The sequence below is a fragment of the Vipera ursinii genome, assembly GCF_947247035.1.
Source record: "Vipera ursinii genome assembly, chromosome: 3".
Classification (NCBI taxonomy): domain Eukaryota; kingdom Metazoa; phylum Chordata; class Lepidosauria; order Squamata; family Viperidae; genus Vipera; species Vipera ursinii.
Genome location: NC_139516.1, coordinates 121,695,781 through 121,715,403, shown reverse-complemented (window position 1 = coordinate 121,715,403; position 19,623 = coordinate 121,695,781). Strand labels below are relative to the sequence as shown.

Genomic DNA, 19,623 nt, shown 5'->3' with positions numbered 1-19,623 from the left:
TTCATCATTTGGTGTAAATAGAAATGTATCTATCAGTTGGTATACATTTTATTCACTTCATTTTCCTTAGATTGGTGATTTTCCCTTCCTATTGGCTGAAACAGTCCACTGCTTTCTGCAGCTAATCTGCCATTGGCCAGAGCTTCTGAGCTGCCCCTTGAAAGAGAGTTAACCCTGCAGCTGCCAGGTCACTAACCAGTATATTAGAAAACTGACCTTTCTCCTACTACAATGTACCTTCTGTCCAGGAAGACAGAGAGATACAAAGTTCGCATTTTGAATGAACAATTAAAAAAGCTAAAATGCAATATGCAAATCTCACTAGCCATCTGTCAGGTTCTGCTTGGGAGGGAGTCCTCAGCACTGCCCAGGAGGCTACAGGATTTAAAAGCAGCAACATTTAGAAGCAGAGTCAGGTTGATGAAACGACGTACTTTATTTTACTTTATCGTTGAGTCTGTAGCACTGAGACATACCTTATTATTGAAGTTGTTGGCCTCAGATCAGATAAATAGAACTTTAGTTGATTCTGTTGTCTTAATATGTCTGCACGTGTCTAAGAGGATGGTTTGCTTGTTTTGTTTTTATTTTTAATTATTTAACATGCACAAATAGCATATACTTAAATGGCAAGCTCTATCTTATTCACTGGCTAATCATAAAACGTTAGAGCTTATTTACACGTCAGTTCTAAACACTTTGCTGAATTGTGCGTTCACTGCAAGAATAGTCATATTTAGTCATTCATACCTAAACTATTCCCGGCCAGGCAAACATTGGTAGATGATAATTATTATAATTCAGATAATTGAGAATGCTTTTTTGTACCATGTTATTGCATATACTTTTTTTAAAGGCTTCTTTGAGATAGGTCTTTGGTCTTTCAAGTAATGAAATTTCACCTTCTACTATTTGGCGGACAAGCTCTTGCATCGAAGGTGCCTCTTCTTCCTATAAGCAAGAAGTGAGAAAAGTAAATGTCTAAAGATAAATCATTAGCTTGACTGAAGTGCTCGGGGCGGCATCGCCATCTTCTATCAGCCTAGTATGAGTAATGCAGAAGAATTTCAAAATAACCCACAAATAAATAAATTTAGCACACATCAGTAAAACGCGGCACCAAAAAGAGAATTTCTAATCTAAAACCAAACTCAACCTGGGATTTATTGCTTTGTCTCTTGAGCCAGAGGCTCTCTCGTAAGCCTCTCTTTCACCTTCACTTATTCCCAAAGCCCTGACAACAAATTCAGAGAAGCAGCTGTTCACCACATTCCCTGGAACGCAGGCAGACATCCCGGTTGATCCTCAAAGTGCTGCCTAGCACATGCCGTGTTCATTTCAATAGAATCGGTGCTGACAGAACACTTTTATTACTCAGATTTAGGGAAGCCTGACACTAGTGAAAGGGCAGAGTTTATCGCACAAGTGTGCGATAAACCATGTGAGGATAATTTGTCATTAATCTATAATGAGAAAGGAAAATGTACATACGCTACATTGTTATTACTATTTTTCCCTCCCCATTTTTCTTTCTCAATCCTTTATCGGTTATATCATCTTTCAACTCAGAAGGTTTGCTTTTAAGATATTTTGTAAAGCACCATTAATGCAGCCTGTACTATATAAATTACAACAAAAAACAGTGTTTTCTGTTCCAAATCATATTAATAGGACATACTGGAATTATATATTTGTATACATATAGCATTGTTTAATGCCCAGATGTGCTTGCTTTCTTCAAAAGAACCATTTGAATTACAACTGAAAAAGAAATAAGACGTATCACTGTATTGAAATACATATGATTCACACTAACTACACACTTCCGTAAAACATCCAACGTACTGACAACCTATTGCATCACTGATCAAGATAGAAAAGGAATTTGATCCACAGAAACTAATGCAATTAACACTGACAGAATTTCACCTTATGTTTGACAGTGGGCTCACAATGCTTTATTCACCATTAATATATGTTAAAATCCTCCAGGCTACCTGGTACTGGGGCTCAAAAATTACTCAAATTATTGATTTGGGTCTGTTTGACAAGTATTCATATTGTCTCTAAGCTGTGGAAAGAAGAGGAGATGAGATTCAGCAATACAACTTTGTTGGCATAAGTTGCATTTCGCCTCATCTTGGATGGTGCAGTATTTTGGTACAACAGCAAATCAGGCTGAATCTCATGATGATGAAAATGACGACGACGATGATGATAATTGTATAGTAGTATACAGACTAAGGAAAACTAAGGAAACAGGAATGCAGTGGGCTTAATGGGAGTATTAAGAATATAAAAATTAAACACAGGGATTTAATATTAGCTGGAAAATCACAGAAGGAGAAAAATTGGAGTTCTCAAGTACAAAGAGTAAGGAGAAAAAAATGAAATACCCAGTAACCATACGTTAAGAACAATAGACCATACTGAACAGTATAGAAATGACTCAGAACATAGTGACATAGAAAATAGTTTCTCAGAAAATAAAACATGTACTTACGAAAGATTAAGAGATCAAAATTATATATATTTAATATGTTTGTATATTTATATCCACCTTTCTAAAAGACTTGCTAATAAAGTAAAACATTAAATAAAGTAATAGCAGAAAAGCAAAGATTGCAATAATATAGCCCAAGGTAAAGTGCATTATAATAATTCAGGTGAGCTGTAATAAAGGTATCTCACAAAATTGCATTCTGCGAAAATGGATTAAGTTGCTGCATTCTTAGTTGCTAATACCAAAGTATCAAGAGTAAAGACAATATCCAGGAAAATCCCAGGTGTTAAAAAAGTAAGGCTAACAGACAAAGTATGAATACGTTAAGGCCAGATATTCCAGATAATTTTCAATCCATTTTACATTAAAGGTAGCATCTTTTCCAGACAAATGAAGCAGACTGTAGGCTGAATTATGAGTAAAATATTTGGAGAAAAGCCCATAAAACAATTGAAAAATAGATATTTTGCATTCAAAAAGGTTTAAGAGTTAATCCTGACAACTCCAATTAAATAAACTCAGTAAGACCAAGTAACCATACTGATTTTGTCTGGATGCCTTTTGTTCTTCCTTCTCTCTATTATTTTTTGGGGTCCTTTAGTATTTCATTTTTCAGATTCCCATGCATCCTGAACTCCTTTTCTTTCTAGGATTTCCATCCATGGAATACAGTTAATCCTCAACTTACAGCAGTTTGTTTAGTGACCATTCAAAGTTACAACAGCACTGAAAAATGTGACTTATGACCGTTTTTCATAGTTATGACCTTTGCAGCATCTCCATGATTACGTGATCAAAATTCAGATACTTGGCAAGTGGTTCATATTTATGACCGTTGCTGTGTCCCAGGATCAAGTGAATACCTTTTGTGACCTTCTGACAAACAAAGTCAATGGGGAAGCCAGATTCACTTAATAACCAGGTTACTAACTTATCAACTGCCATGATACGCTGGGGCAAGAAAAATCATAAAATGGGGCAAAACTCACTTAACAAATGTCTCGCTTAACAACAGAAATTTTGGGCTCAATTGTGGTCGTAAGTCAAGGACCACCTGTACTTCCTAATCTCTCTCTTAGTTTGTTGAAGTCATCTCTCTTAAAGTCTAAGAGTCTGTTGTTCAGTCACCTGGTACTGCATTATAGTGAATTCTAGTATGACATGGTCACTTTCTCCCAAACTTCCTACAACTTCCTCTCCTTCAATCATTTCACCCCAGTTAGTTAGGATTAAGTCCAATATAGCTAACCCTCTAGTTCCCACTCCACCTTTTGAGTGACAGGTTGTCAACTAGGCACATCAGAAACCTGTTTGATCTCCCACTCACTGCAGAGTTTGTTTCCCACGATGTCAGGGTAGTTAAAAGCCCCACATTAGTAGTGTGTTTCCTGAGTACCTTGGATAATTGATTAGCAGAAAGTACTGCTTGGTATTACACACTTACGGCAATGTCATTTATTTTTCCTCCAGTATTCACCCAAATGCTTTCAAGAAGGCTTTCATCCCTAATAGTGTATATTTCTGTAAAGGTGTAGTAATTCTTTACATACAATGCAATTCCTCCCCCTCCCTTTTTGAGTTAATTCTGTCTCTTTTAAACAATTTATATCTTTCTAGTAGCATGTTCCAGTCATGGATGCCATCCCACCAAGTCAGTAATAGCAATAATATTGTATCTGCCTTGATGTATTAGAACTTCAAGTTGTCCTTGTTTGATACCCAAATTCTGAGCATTAGTGTAAAGACATCTAAGCTCATTATGGCTGACCTTGCATTTGCATCCTACAGTATGTCTCCTGTTTTATACACGGATGCAGTATTGCAAGTGTGGTTTTACTAAGGCTTTATAAAGCGGTACTAATACTTCACATGATTTTGATTCTGTGCCTCTATTTATACAACCAAGGGTTGTATTAGCTTTTTGGGCTGCTGCCACACATTGCTGGCTCATATTTAAGTGATCATCCACTAGGACTCCAGGGTCCCACTCACAGTTACTATTTTTGAGCCTGGTTTCGCCTAATCTATTCTTGTACCTTTGGTTTTTCCTGCCTACATGTAAAACCTTGCTTTTCTCTACATTAAATTTCATGTTGTTGGATAGGGCCCATTGTTCAAGTCTGTTAAGATCTTTTTGGATCCTGAGCTGGGCTGTTGGCTATTCCTGCCAGCTTAGTGTCATCTGCAAATTTGATGAGTTTCCCCTTCTATTCCTCATCTAAATCATTTATGAAGATATTGAAGAATACTGGGTCTAAATTAATGGTTAATTGCAAGTTAATTGTAATAGTTATATAACACTTTCTGGGAGTTGGGTACCAATACAATTGATTACATCATTATTTCAATCCAATGAGTTTAACTTACTGGACTTATTTTAGATGATAATGAACAGACCAGATGGTGGTCACCTTCTGTTGACCCTGGATTTATAGTTTCCTCAAAACTGCATACATCTTGACAAATTTCACCATACTGATTCAGAAGGGATGTATTGCAATGAGGACTAAATGAATTAATAGGTTGAATAAAAATTGTGCATTCACACCAGATACAACCAATTTCTTTTAAACTAATGTAATGAATGAGGGACCATTAATTTAGTAAAATTTAAAATTTTGACTTGAAGTCTGCAGAGCCACCTGCTGGAAGACAGAATAAAGAGTTCACATCCCAGACAACCAAGATCTAAACCTTGGTTTAATCTAGAATATGTGCATGTTTAAAAATAACTTATTAGCTCCCGTCCCCCACTTTGGAAGAACTGAGATCAGAACTTTGTCTTATACTATAAAACTGATAGACAGTCGATTCAAAATCAATAAAAAAGAACTTAATTAATGGAATCTTTAATTTACTTGCAGAATTTTTTGTCTCCAAATGTAGAGGTCATTCCATTATAGCCAAACTACTCAATACAACACAGATTTATTACTTTGAACTAGGACTGCAGTACACATGGATTTATTCAGAGTTATTAGTCATGAAGGCTACCAGGAGCTTTCAGATTCAGAAACTTCACAGATATTTTGAAATTAGGACTTTGGAGAGTGGTCCAGATATTGGGTTTTTTATCTCAATGTTTTTCTATTGCCTCCTCTTTTTAAAAAATCATGATTAAATAAAGAAGACAAAAACCGAATTATTATTATTATTTATTTCTCTTACATCTGGAACACCCATTTTCTGAACCTCATTCTACTATTCCTGTGTTGATGCAAAAGATAGATGCCTTTAGCAAAATAATAGATTACTCTATTAATTGGTCCAAATCGGAATTGATGCCAATGAGTTAAAGTACACATCCATTTAAGGAATATCAATTCTGCATTTTTACCATCTCCATTAATTATCTTAGTATGTGTATACCAAAGAACATAACTCAGTTACTAACATGTAATATAAATAAAATATATAGAGAGATTTCTTTAGAAATTGATTGACAGAAGTAATTATCTTCTGGGGAAAGGTGAATGCTGCTAAAATGAATATTATTCTCAGATTAATTTATATTCTGTTAGGAATTCCAGTTTACCTGGAAAACACTTTCAGAAATTAAAATTTCTGCTTAGAAAATTTTTATGGATTTTTCAAATCAGAAAATATCTTTACAGAAAATGCAGTTACCAGTTAATGGGGGAGGGTTCAGCTTTCCACATCTGGAACTATATCATCATTCTTACCTATTGTCAAGTATTAAATATTGGAAGTCAATAATCATGTTAATTTTCCAATTGGGACAACTTTAGAACACACATACAGTCATGGCCGAAATTGTTGGCACCCCAGAAATTTTTCCAGAAAATCAAGTATTTCTCACAGAAAAGTATTGCAGGAACACATGTTTTGCTATACACAGGTTTATTCCCTTTGTGTGTATTGGAACACAACAAAAAAGGGAGGAAAAAAAGCAAATTGGACATAATGTCAAACAAAACTCCAAAAATGGGCTGGACAAAATTATTGGGACCCTTAACTTAATATTTGGTTGCACACCCTTTGGAAAAAATAACTGAAATCAGTCGCTTCCTATAACCGTCAATATGCTTCTTACACCTCTCACCCGGAATTTTGGACCACTCTTCCTTTGCAAACTGCTCCAGGTCTCTCTTATTGGAAGGGCACCTTTTCCCAACAGCAATTTTAAGATCTCTCCACAGATGTTCAATGGGATTCAGATCTGGACTCATTGCTGGCCACTTCAGAACTCTCCAGCGCTTTCTTGCCATCCATTTCTGGGTGCTTTTTGACGTATGTTTGGGGTCATTGTCCTGCTGGAAGACCCAAGATCTCAGACGCAAACCCAGCTTTCTGACACTGGGCTCTACAGTGTGACCCAAAATCCTTTGGTAATCCTCAGATTTCATGATGCCTTGCACACATTCAAGGCACCCAGTGCCAGAGGCAGCAAAACAACCCCAAAACATCATTGAACCTCCACCATATTTCACTGTAGGTACTGTGTTCTTTTCTTTGTAGGCCTCATTTCGTTTTCGGTAAACAGTAGAATGATGTGCTTTACCAAAAAGCTCTATCTTAGTCTCATCTGTCCACAAGACATTTTCCCAGAAGGATTTTGGCTTACTCAAGTACATTTTGGCAAACTGTAATCTTGCTTTTTTATGTCTGTGTCAGCAGTGGGGTCCTACTGGGTCCCCTGCCATAGCGTTTCATTTCATTTAAATGTCAATGGATAGTTTGCGCTGACACTGATGCTCCCTGAGCCTGCAGGACAGCTTGCATTCCTTTGGAACTTGTTTGGGGCTGCTTATCCACCATCCGGACTATCCTGCGTTGCAACCTTTCATCAATTTTTCTCTTCCGTCCATGACCAGGGAGATTAGCTACAGTGCCATGGGTTGCAAACTTCTTGATAATGTTGTGCACTGTGGACAAAGGAAAATCTAGATCTCTGGAGATGGACTTGTAACCTTGAGATTGTTGATATTTGTCCACAATTTTGGTTCTCAAGTCCTCAGACAGTTCTCTTCTCCTCTTTCTGTTGTCCATGCTTAGTGTGGCACACACAGACACACAATGCAAAGACTAAGTGAACTTCTCTCCTTTTTATCTGCTTTCAGGTGGGATTTTTATATTGCCCACACCTGTTACTTGCCCCAGGTGAGTTTAAAGGAGCATCACATGATTGAAACAATCTTGTTTATCCACAATTTTGAAAGGGTGCCAATAATTTTGTCCAGCCCGTTTTTGGAGTTTTGTTTGACATTATGTCCAATTTGCTTTTTTTCCTCCCTTTTTTGTTGTGTTCCAATACACACAAAGGGAATAAACCTGTGCATAGCAAAACATGTGTTCCTGCAATACTTTTCTGTGAGAAATTCTTGATTTTCTGGACAAATTTCTGGGGTGCCAACAATTTCAGCCATGACTGTATATAACACCTTTGGTTGGATCGATAATATTAGTATCTAAATATACTAAAACTCTAGAATCTCTGGAAACAATAATGTCAATTAGAAAGCTATGAATGTGCAATAAAAATATATTTGACTCTTTTTCTCATGTCAATTTGACTTTATGGGAAAACCCAACTTCAAAAATTAGGAAAAAGATGGTGGTTTAGAACAGTGTTTTTCAACCTTTTTTGGGCAAAGGCACACTTGTTTCATGAAAAAAATCACGAAGCACTCCACCATTAGAAAATGTTAAAAAATTTAACTGTGCCTATATTGACTATAGGCCTAAGGTACAAAGATGCACCAGTTTCTTCCACATTCTGGAAACACAGACACAGAAAAATAATAATACAGTAAGTTTAAAAATCACAGACAGCAGCCCTTGGAATATAGCTAGCTGATCATTTTGTTAGATTTTACAAATTCCTTTGACTGGGATTCCAACCCTGCATGAGGTAAATGGTATGTTTTGTAATTATTGCAGTAGAGCAGATAACAGTCTGCTCTACTAAATTTTGATTCAAAGATTTGAGAAAACCTTAATTATGAATGAAATGAATTGTTATTCCAAAGCCCAGTCCCAGATTCCTCAGATCAGTATTTCCCAATATCAAATGATACTTCCAAATCTTGCAAGCAAGAGCAGGATCCCCAATTCTGCACTTCCTTCTGCATGAAAAATGTTAGAGAAGACCCCTTTTGGGTTTGGGTTTGTTTTTTTTAAAAAAACAGCCGCCTTTTTCAACTGTGAAAGCAAATGCAGCCAGCATCTTAAACCAAAATCTAAACATGGAGGACCTTCATGTCTCATCCAGAGAGGAGGTCTCTTTCAAGAAGCAGAAACTCCAAAACCGATCTCGATTTTACATAGTCAGAACATTATTTTCCTTCCTTTCTTTTCCACTATCTCCCCTTCCACAACCTTCGAATATGGAGAAAAAATCAAATCCCTAACTCTTAATGATAGACGAGGCAAGGAATCCCCACCCCAAATTTCCCCACCCCGGAGCGGAGAGGGTCTTGCTCCTTAAACTCATCATTTCCCCCTCCAGCATCTTAGATATCGGAAAAATTGGACGGCCATTCTCCCAAATAGACCGGGGGAGGGGGGGAAAGCAGGTCTCCGAGGCCACTTCTTCCGAAATGTGTCCTTGAATGATGGCCGGGAAGCCCCTCGCGGGCATCAGGCGTGGAGAAAGTGGACCCCGGGCCCGCCAGAACGGGAATGGAGGCAGTTGGATCCAGGCGACTAGGGCGCTAGCCGTTTCTAAAGGGGCCTGAGGGTGCCTTACCTAACGAGGAGGCAAACTGAGCGGCCAGCTCCAAAGGGGCCTCTGCCGTCTCCCGCCGCGGTTCGCTTTGCCGACGTCTTCTCTGCCCCTTCCCTCGCTCGGCCCCAACTCGGGGGGAGGGAAAGCGGGGAGGAGCTTTTGACATTTTTTTTTTAAATCTTTCCCACGGCACACCAGGCAACATCTCGCGGCACACTAGTGTGCCGCGGAACAGTGGTTGAAAAACACTGGTTTAGAAAAATTGAATAGAAAATGTGATATTGTCTTTAAATCAACTGACAGATGTTGAAGATGAATTTTGAAGATAATCTGTATTACAAGACAAATATCATGTATCAGATATTACCCAATGGCAATATTTACAATTACATTTGCAACATTGTTTGGACCAGTAGCATTTTAGCTTCTGGGACATTAGAACAACTGTTAAATCCTTTAGAACTAAAATACCTATTAGTTTATATATATATATTTGTTATCAGTAAATCATTTTTTAAAAATTCCATTTATATCCCACCCTTCTCCGAAGACTCAGGGCGGCTTACAAGCTTAGCAGTAGCCTTTAGAACGCAGATGTTCAGAAATGAGTGAAATGAAGGATTAGTGGTTCCTATATTGCCTAGAAAATGGGAGAGTGTCTTAATTTTTATAGCAAGTGTCAATGGGCCTCAACTTATTACTTACAAAATAAAAAATAATATTTAAAACTTATTGGACTCCATTACATTTGTATAGAAAAGGACTATCAAAAGCTGCACTGCTGGAGATGTATTATGTAAGGATAATGCTTCTTCAATACAGGAATCCCCAACCGGTCTGTGGCCAGGTGGAAACCAGGTGGCATAAGTGGCAGATGAGTGTGCAAAGCTTTATTTGCGTGTGAATGTGTGAACAGGTTGCGCATGTGAAACCATCCCCTATTCCCCTGACGCTGCTGCTGCCAGTCCATGGAACCAGAAAAGATGGGGACCACTGCTTTAAGATAAATGCTTCTACTATGTTCGCTATTTACTAAGTAGTAGTATATATAAACATGATTGTGCAAAAAGCTAAAATTTTCAGAGGCTAATATTCTTTTGAACTATATGTCCTCGACTTACGACCATAACGGACCCCCAAATTTCTGTTGTTAAGTGAAACGTTAAGTGAGTTTTGCCCCATTTCATGACTTTTCTTGTCCTAGTTAAGTGAATTGCTGCAATTGGTTAAGTTAGTAACGCAGTTGTTAAGTGAATTTGGCTTCTGACTTTGCTTGTCAAAAGATTGCAAAAGGTGACCACACTGCAACCATCATAAATAACAATCAGTTGCCAAGCATTCAAATTTTGATCACATGACCTTGGGGATGCTGCAACGGTCATAAGTGTGAAAAATGATTATAAGTCACTTTTTTCAGTACTGTAGCTTCAAATGGTCACTAAACGAACTGTTGTAAGTCGAGGACTACCTGTACCTAATACATGATATTTGAAACTCGGATGTAAATGGATTCTCCATTTCCTTATATGGCTAAAAGACTGATATTGCAGCATTGGAAAAATAAATGCATGGTTCCATTTATTCAATAGGTTGAAAAGCTGATTGCATTTGCCTCTTACAAGCATATTGCCTGTAGATATATAGACTTGATATAAACAAATATAGATAATACTAGTGACCAGGTTATGAGAAACCCCACAAAACTACTTATGACACTGTTTTGAAGTTATGGCTGCTGCACTGCCCCAGTGGTCATTTGCCCTTATGACTAATTGCAGGCCAGTTATAGCACCCTCGTCTCTCCCGCCCCAATCCCATCCCAACTGAACAGGCCTGCTCCCCACCTCCCATCACCCATTGCACACTTATTTTTTCAAGATCTCAAAAGCTCATGTTGGGAAAGGAGGGCAGGCTATTTTTCCCAGGCCACATGGCTGGCTCCTGGAAGTGGCTGACATTTTTAGTGTGCCCACAGTTACTTGTGGTTACGCTGAAAGATGGCCACTTCTGGGATGGGCCGCACCATTCTGCTTTCCTAAACCACTCTATGCAGTGCTGTGGAAAGCTTCGGAGCTCCAGATATTTTCAAAAGGTAAGTGCACTATTTGTAATGAGGGTGGGATGGAGGCCCAAACCCAGGGGTGTCAAACTCAATTTCATTGAGGGCTGCATCAGCATTGCGGTTGCCCTCAGGGGGCCAGTTGGGTGTGGCCTGGGTGGGTGTGGCCTACTGGGTGGGTGTGGCTAGAGTGCATATGGCCTACTGGGTGGGCGTGGCCAGCTCTATAACATTTGCATCAAGTGTGCCTATGAGGGCCTGGGCAGGAGTGGGACAGATCTGAGGGTCTCTGGCAGGAGGAGGGTCTCTGGGCCAAAGCCAAGGCAGTGGGGGCCGTTCCCTTCCTGTTTCCGGGATGGCTTTGCGGGCCACATGAAACCACTTTGCGGGCCAGATCCGGCCCCCGGGCCTTGTGTTTGACATGTCTGCCCAAACCCTATGGGGACCCAGTGGAGGTGAAAAGGCCCGAGAGTCCCAGGGGAGGGGTAATCAGTAATTAAGGAATTACCAAGAAGAAAACGGCATCCCCACCAACACTGGTAGGGCAAGCTATTGTATATAAACAGGGAGCAAACTCCAGATTTACAAGCACTGATGATGTTACTTAGGTAATGAAATATCTGCAAGCAAAAGAACTTTACATCTGGTAACATTCAGTGAATGCAAAAATCATTTTGATTTGATTTGATTTGATTTCTATAGCTGTACATCTGAACAAGTGCCTCTAGGGCAGGGGTGTCAAACTCGCAATGTCACATGATGGGTGGTGACGTATCACAACTTTTTTGCCATTGCCGGCAATGGGGTGGCCGTGGTTTCACTATGATGCATCCAGCCCGTGGGCCAGCAGTTTGATACCCCTGCTCTAGGGAGTGTATATCAAATATACTGAGTAATAGCTGAAAAGCATGCCTGGACATGCAGGTATAGGCATGTATGGGACACTACTTTGTGAGTTAATAAGAAGTGTTCCCTGATTCCTTCTTGCTTCCATGCGTGGAGAACTACCTCATTTGAATGCTTTACGCAGTCCTATTAACAATTAACTTCACACTTGGCTATGGGCTTTCTAGAGGCCAACTATTGAAGGGGATCTTCGCACTAATAAACTGTTGAACTGATCCTGTTGGACTATTATGTTCCTAAGTAATTATTCTAGGAAAATTGAAGCAGTTAATCCATTCAAGAAAATGCAATGCAGACGTACAGTAACAGGACATTGAAATTGATATAAACCGCATATAAAACTCTTCCAAAAGTTTATAATTATTTGTTTGTTTGCTTGTATACCACCTTTATTATTTTAACAAATAAGTCAAGGTGGCAAACATATCCAGCACACCTTCCTCCTCCTATTTTCCCCACAACAACAATCCGGTGAGGTGAGTTGGGCTGAAAGAGAGTTACTGGCCCAAGGTTGTTCAGGTTCTAGCTATCATGGCTAAAACTCACAGTTTCCTGCTTTCTAACCTGGTGCCTTAACTACTAGACCAACCTGGCTCTAATAATATTCTGGAGCTTTACAGTGTAAGAGTAAAGAAGAAACAACAAACTTCCAGCTTGTTGAAATATGAAAGCAAATAATCAGCAATAATAAATGCTTATATTAAATGCCTATAGGATGATTTTTTTTTTACCTGGACAGATACTAAGATCTGACGTAGTTCCTTCTTCAGATCATTAAAACGATCTTGATAGATGGCCAGGGCCCAAGGTTCCTTAAAGTAGCTGGTTAAAAAAGACAAAATTTAGTTACCCAGTGTGCCTCATTAAGGGCTACAAAGTGTTTACCTGCTTTTTTGCTTTTATAAATTACAGTTCTGGACCCATCATGATAGTTTGTTCATAAAATGCCTGCCATAACAGCATGGTCAATCAATTCTTTTAATGGATGTTCCTGATGTACAGCCAACTTCAGTAATTACATTTAAAGTGGCTTAATTCAGAGCTGTGGCAAGAGCCAGTGAAGAATCCTGATTTTATCAGAATTTAAAAGCCTGAAGACCTGTGAGGAGCTGTGTCTCCATTATCTGTTCTCATTTGAGAAAAGCAGATGGTAGGATTAACTGAACTTCTGCATAAACAAATTACATTTGTGTAGACAATGACACAAATGTTGTTTATCATTTACGTTTCTGGATTAATAAAGCCAGAAAACAGGCCATAATCATGTTGCAATATGTTCCTTGCACTAGTGCACTGCAGCTAAATTAATTTGTCAAACAAGGAAATCCTCAGTATGTCTATTCTCAAAATTTAAAAAAAGTAAAACAATAATATACAGATAGATATTTATGTAAATAACCCACATTTTATGACAAGGCAAAGGCTAAAACTGAATACATTTTTAAAATAACAAGATGATTAAAAAATGGATTCTTGGGAAGCCCTTCTAGAACAATGAAGTTCCATTATACACCTAAATGATACAAATATAAAGTACAGACAACTGAGTTAGTAAGGATAAAATAGCTGCCTCTGAAAACCTAACAGCATCATGGCAAATAAGTTACTTTGATTGTTTTATAGAATTGGCAATTGTTGTTTTAAGTACCTTACATAATGAAAAGCAAAAATGCTGTAGCCAAAGTCAGAAATCCTAAAAGGGACTTGTTAATGGAAGCATGATTAGATATGGCCAAAAAAGAAAGCCAATTATATAACTAGAATCAGCAACTTTAGATTTTCTTCATGGTTCAATATATGTAATTTATGGAAAGATATCTGTAAAGCTTAGGTTTGCACGCTTCATCCTGCCACCTAGGCCATTCTTGTACTTAATTAACTTTAATTAGTTCTAGTTTTCATTCCTCATGCTAGGAGAAATTCAATACCGTCACTTCAAACTGATGGTTCTAAGATGAGAAGCAGGAGGAAAATACGGGAGTTTGAGGCTAAAAAAAGATATTTTTTTCCCAATTTTGTTTTTAGTTTGTTCATCTAGATCCCCTACTTTTTATATATGATGAAATAATCAAATGTTTATTTTATTACATACTGGAAAACACAAATTTGCTTTGTGTATGATTGTGTATGCCACTGTTATCATTGTTATTATTGAAACTGTTAGCTTGATTTTAATTTTAATCTTTTTTCTTTTCCTTGCTTCTCAAATCCATTTGGTTAAGATATCTTGCTTGTCAATGAGTACTGTACATTTTCATTCCTCTTCATTACATTTTTAAACTCTGCATTCAACCTACAGTGGTACGTTTTTTCTCTCTTCCTGTCAGATGTCAATTATCTATACAAAACATTTTTGTAGTTTTTCAAATATATAAACAAGGCGCACTCTTGTGGATTTGTGCACTCCATTCTTTCATTCATTCTGATTTCACTTCAGACTTAGTAGCTATTTTTATTCTCCCTTCAGTGACATTGGATAATCATCCTGTGCATGGACATCAGAATTTGGCATTTGATAACCTACTAATGATAGATCATGGTTGGGAGGGTCAACAGGGCCACAGCAGCTGCCTGAATTGATTGTGAAGGTAATAATGGAGCATAACTTTACAATTAACATCTTACAGAAAAGGAGTAAAAAAAGCTTAATGTTCCAGAACAAGATGCACAGCTGACCCACTTGACTGATACTGGGAATGACAGATTAGCCTCCAATACCTCATGTTTGTTTGGGGCCAATCTAACTTTCACAATCAACTGGCTCCACCCATGTCATGCAAATTACTTACTTGGAAATGAATTGATAGATTTAAACAATGTTGTAGAGACCTCACAAACATGTGGCGGATGAATTAAAAACGACAGCCAATCTGGATTATGTACTTTGGGCATAGAAAGCTGAGGTTAATGATGGAGTGAGAAGGGATGGCTGGGTAATTTCTATCACACAAATACAGCCAATATGTATTTGATAATTTGAAAATCAAAAAGGACAATTAAAGGGGTTGAGAACAGCCATGAAGAAATGAGGACAAAAAAATAATCAAGAAATACAGAGGAAAGCTAAACCTCAAGAAGCTGGTGTTACAAATGCTATGAAAGTTTTTTTTAAAAAAACTTCATGTCAAAGAAGAAAAAATTATTATATTTAGAGAAATTGGTCAATGTTTGGAAACAAAGGCTGAACTGCTCAATTCCTATGTCTGATCATCCTTTTCTCACAAAGCAAATATAATGAGTTGAGACATGAATGGAGTTAAAGTTGGTCACAGAGTACCTAAGGCATTACTTGAAGTTGCTTCTCCAGATGCTGATGAACAATTTTTCAGTCTGCTAAAAGAATTTGCTTCTGTATTATTTTAACTTCTAAAATATAGTATAGGATAGGTGTTCTTGATAAGTATAAACCAAGGGTGTCAAACTGCTAGCCCGCAGGCTGGATGCATCATGGTGAAACCACACTCACCCCATGGCTGGCAATGGCAAAAAAGTCATGATATGTCGCGACACGTCACATGACATTGCAAGTTTGACACCCCTGCTATAAACATTCTTATTTACAAAAAAAACTAAACACGGAGGATCCAGGAAATTATAGCTGGCCAATCTATTATCTATATTCAGTAACAGAATAAAAAAAATAACAGAGTTAGAAGGGCACCCTAGAGGTCTTCTAATCCAACCCTCTGCTCAAGCAGGATATCCTAAAACATTTCAGACAAATGGTTGTCCAATCTCTTCTTAAAAACCTCCAGTATTGGAGCACCCACAGTTTCTGGAGGCAAGTTGTTCCACTGGTTAATTATTCCGTCAGGAAATTTCTTCTTATTTCTAGAATGCTTCTGTAAGGACCCACCTCAGCTAACCACCCAGCAGCAGAACTCTTGAAACAGGCATTGACTCAAAAGGAACTTTTATTAGGGGTTAGTGACAGTAGGGAAGTCAAGGCGAGATCTGGGAAAAAGGGAGACACAGTCTTTTCTCAAGTGTGTTAGGCATATGGTGATAGCCTACAATGTTGGGTTGAAAATATATTAACCATGATGTTGTGACTTTAAGATGTTAATTGGCCAATGGGTGTGTAAGTGTTCTCATGGCCATAAGAGGAAGCTAGGAACGTAGCTTCTCTCTCTCTGAATTCACTGCTCTCTACTATTACTGTTTTTGCTCTGTTTTGCTGTACTGTTGGTTTACTACTGTGATAAACCTGTACAACTGTGTATTGACCTCTGGACCGGTAAGAAGACTTTGTATTTTGGATTACTCCTTGGACTGTTGCTATTGTGTATGACCTGGACTGTTTATTTTTGACCGTGCATTTTTGTTTTTATACCACCTCAAAAGTAAACTACTTTCTGCTTTCACAACTCAGTGTACTCTTGTGGTTACTGTGTGACTCTTACTGCTCTCAGTACCCTTCCTTGTCTGTGCAACTCCTTGGTAGCACAAGGAGACCACTGCACAACAATTCCTTAACAAAGTGGATAGAGGCAGGAGAGGAAAATCAGAAAGCGAAAATTATCCCAAGTGAAAGCAAACTCTCTCTCCAGAAAAAAGGGAGGAAAGAAGCAATACAGACATATCAATCAGGTTTATCAGGATATTTAACATGGAAACATTTGAGAAGACTAGGGGCTCTTAACATGTTTCTTGTACATCCACTCATTCTGGGAGGAAGGAAAGTCCTTCCAAGCTACTAGGTACTGTGTCACCCCATGATGTTTTCGAGTCATGCCCTGTTTGCATTACTTTAAGTCTGGGACATAAAGTTTCTCTCCAATTCAGGCTAATCCATCTTTTAACACACACAGGTTATTATGGTTCCGAAACCACTTGCCGGTTTCTAACGCAGTTTTAAAGTCCTGCAACAAAGTTTTTTCAATAGGAGCCACAGGTCTTGACTGGGCCCTGGTGGTTACAGGGGCTGCTAATTGACAAAGATGTAGAAATGGTTTAGTCACTTCTGCTTTCTTGCTGTTATATTATGGTAGTCTGGACAATGCGTCTGCTAAAAAATTCTTTCCCCCAGGGAGGTAATGGATAGTGAAATCAAAGCGATGAAAGTGTTGGGACCACCTTGCTTGTTTGGGTGAGAGTTTATGATCAGTCCACACTTGAAATGGTATTTTACTCAATTCCAGGAAATGCCTCCAAGTGAGGAGAACCCATCATAGAACATAGGCCTCCTTCTCCCAAGCTGCCCACCTCTGCTCAGTCTCTGATAATTTTCTAGAGGTGTAAGCACAAGCTTGCAATTGTCCCTTTTTATTTCTTTGTAATAAAACTGCTCCTACAGCCACATCGCTTGCATCAGCTTGAATTACAAATGGCTGTTCTGTGTCCAGATGTTTGAAAACTGACTCTACAGAAAACAGTCTTTTCTCAAGTGGATAGAGGCGGGAGAGGAAAAGCAGAAAGTGAAAGTTATCCCAAGTAAAAGCAAACTCTCCCCCACCAGCAGAATTGCAGGCCCCAAACAAGAGCACTTATGTAGAGAAAACAATAATTATTTGGGGATCTGACAGCTTCTCTCCTTGATTAGTTTCCATCCATTGCTTCTTGTCCTGCCTTCAGGTGCTCTGGAAAATAGATTGACCCACTCTTCCTTGTGGCAGGACCTTAGATATTTGAACACTGCTATTATATCACCCCTAGCCCTTCTTTTCATTAAACTAGATATACCCAATTCTTGCGACTATTCTTCATATGTTTTAACCTCCAGTCTCCTAATCATCTTTGTAGCTCTTCGCTGTACTCTTTCTAGAGTCTCAACATTTTTTTATATATCATGGCAACCAAAACTGGATGCAACATTCCAAGTGTGGTCTTACCAAGGCATTATTAAGTGGTATTAATACTTCATATGGCCTTGATTCTATACCTCTGTTAATGCAGGCTAGGAATGTGTTGTTGTTTTTTGGCAGTTGCAGCATACTGCTAGCTGATATTTAAGATACTGTCCACTAGGACAAGATAATAAAATTCAGGATGTGAAACACTTTAAAAACAATGCACCAATTATTTAGTGACAACATGAATATGTTAAGAATAAATAATGTCAGACTAACTTTATTAATTTTCATTTTGAATTATATAACTTCCTTCCCCATCAAGTCTCGCTATGTCATCAGGAGTTCTTGGGAGAGATGACAAAAAATGTCAGGAGAATATGACAAAAGTATACACTCCTAACAAAGTCACTCACAGAGTTGAAAGCCATTTCAACTGCCAGCTAAACAGAGCAGGCATCTATATTATAAACTGACTGATGATACAGTGTCAGATAATGGGCCTCTCAGGTCATATGGTAATCAACATGCTATTGAGAAAATGCTGAGAATCTTTTGAAGTACTAATGGTGCTTATTAATGGCTAGATTAAAGCTTTTGGGACACTTAGTTGCTGGTGCTGTCATGCAGAAAAAGAAAATCCAAATCTTCAATCACTGAATTACAGTAGGAATATGGACAACAAGAAGCATGAACAAGATGGAGAAAGATGAAATGAATGGATTGTGCACTGAATCTTGGCTATTAGCGATTTGTAAAATACTGGAATAGGACATTTTCACTTAGAAGATTATACTATTTACTATTAAGGACATGAAAAACAAAAGAGTTTTGTATTTTAACTTTCTTTTGAATAAAATAAAAATAGAAATTTTAAAAAAAGAATATATGATACTAGAAGATGAAGTAAAATTTGTTGGTTCATTGATTATAGAAAGGCCTTCAACCCTGCTGGCTGTGCCAAGCTGTGAAATATCCTTAGGAAAATGGCAATCCCAGAATATCTTATTTTGCTCTTAGGAAACTTAACATTCCGGACAGGCAACCAAAGTCCACATGTAGCAATAAGAAAATTGGCTTCATCTTGACAAAAGGGAGGGACAAGTCTGATCTTGTTTAGTTAACCTATATGATGAACAAATACTGAGGAAACTGCATTACAAGAACATGAGAATGATATCAGGACAATGATTTAAAGGCTAAACAGCTTATGTAATGATGTAATGAAATATAAGGTGGATGATGCAACAATAGGAATGATTCAGCAGGTATGTGTATCCCTTTAAGAGTCTGAGTATAAAAGGGAAGGCTTTGATGGAGTCTTTCTCATCCGTTTCCTGCTGTAACTGCTGTGTGTTGAAGTTTGCTGTATTACCATGTGTAAGTATTTTGTTCCTAGTGTATATTGTAGATAGTGTAGTATAATTTCTGGTTTTGCAGTTAGTGCACGCTGATTTAATTGGTCCTATGGCACCCTCTCTTGGAGGAGCTAGGTACATATTAGTCTTAGTAGATGACTACACCAGGTATGGGTTCTGCTATTCATTACATACCAAAACTGAAGTTCTACAACAGTTTAAGCAATGGGTGAACTTTATAGAGAGAAGGTATGGCCATAAGGCATGCCAGCTGCAAACAGACAGGGGAACAGATTTCATGTCTGCTAATTTCCAATGTT

The 19,623-nt window shown here is 38.2% G+C and overlaps 1 protein-coding gene across 1 annotated transcript in view; it reads right to left on the bottom strand.

Moving 5' to 3' along the window:
• Positions 1 to 750: 750 nt before the first annotated feature.
• The window catches only part of CFAP61 (cilia and flagella associated protein 61), a gene marked incomplete at both ends in the record, with an annotated part of 142,199 nt that continues 123,326 nt past the window's right edge, over positions 751 to 19,623 (bottom strand). The window contains 2 exons of the mRNA XM_083358329.1: positions 751 to 951; positions 12,888 to 12,978. Of these exons, the coding sequence (XP_083214455.1) occupies positions 751 to 951; positions 12,888 to 12,978 (292 nt within the window). The remainder of the gene's footprint in view (positions 952 to 12,887; positions 12,979 to 19,623) is intronic.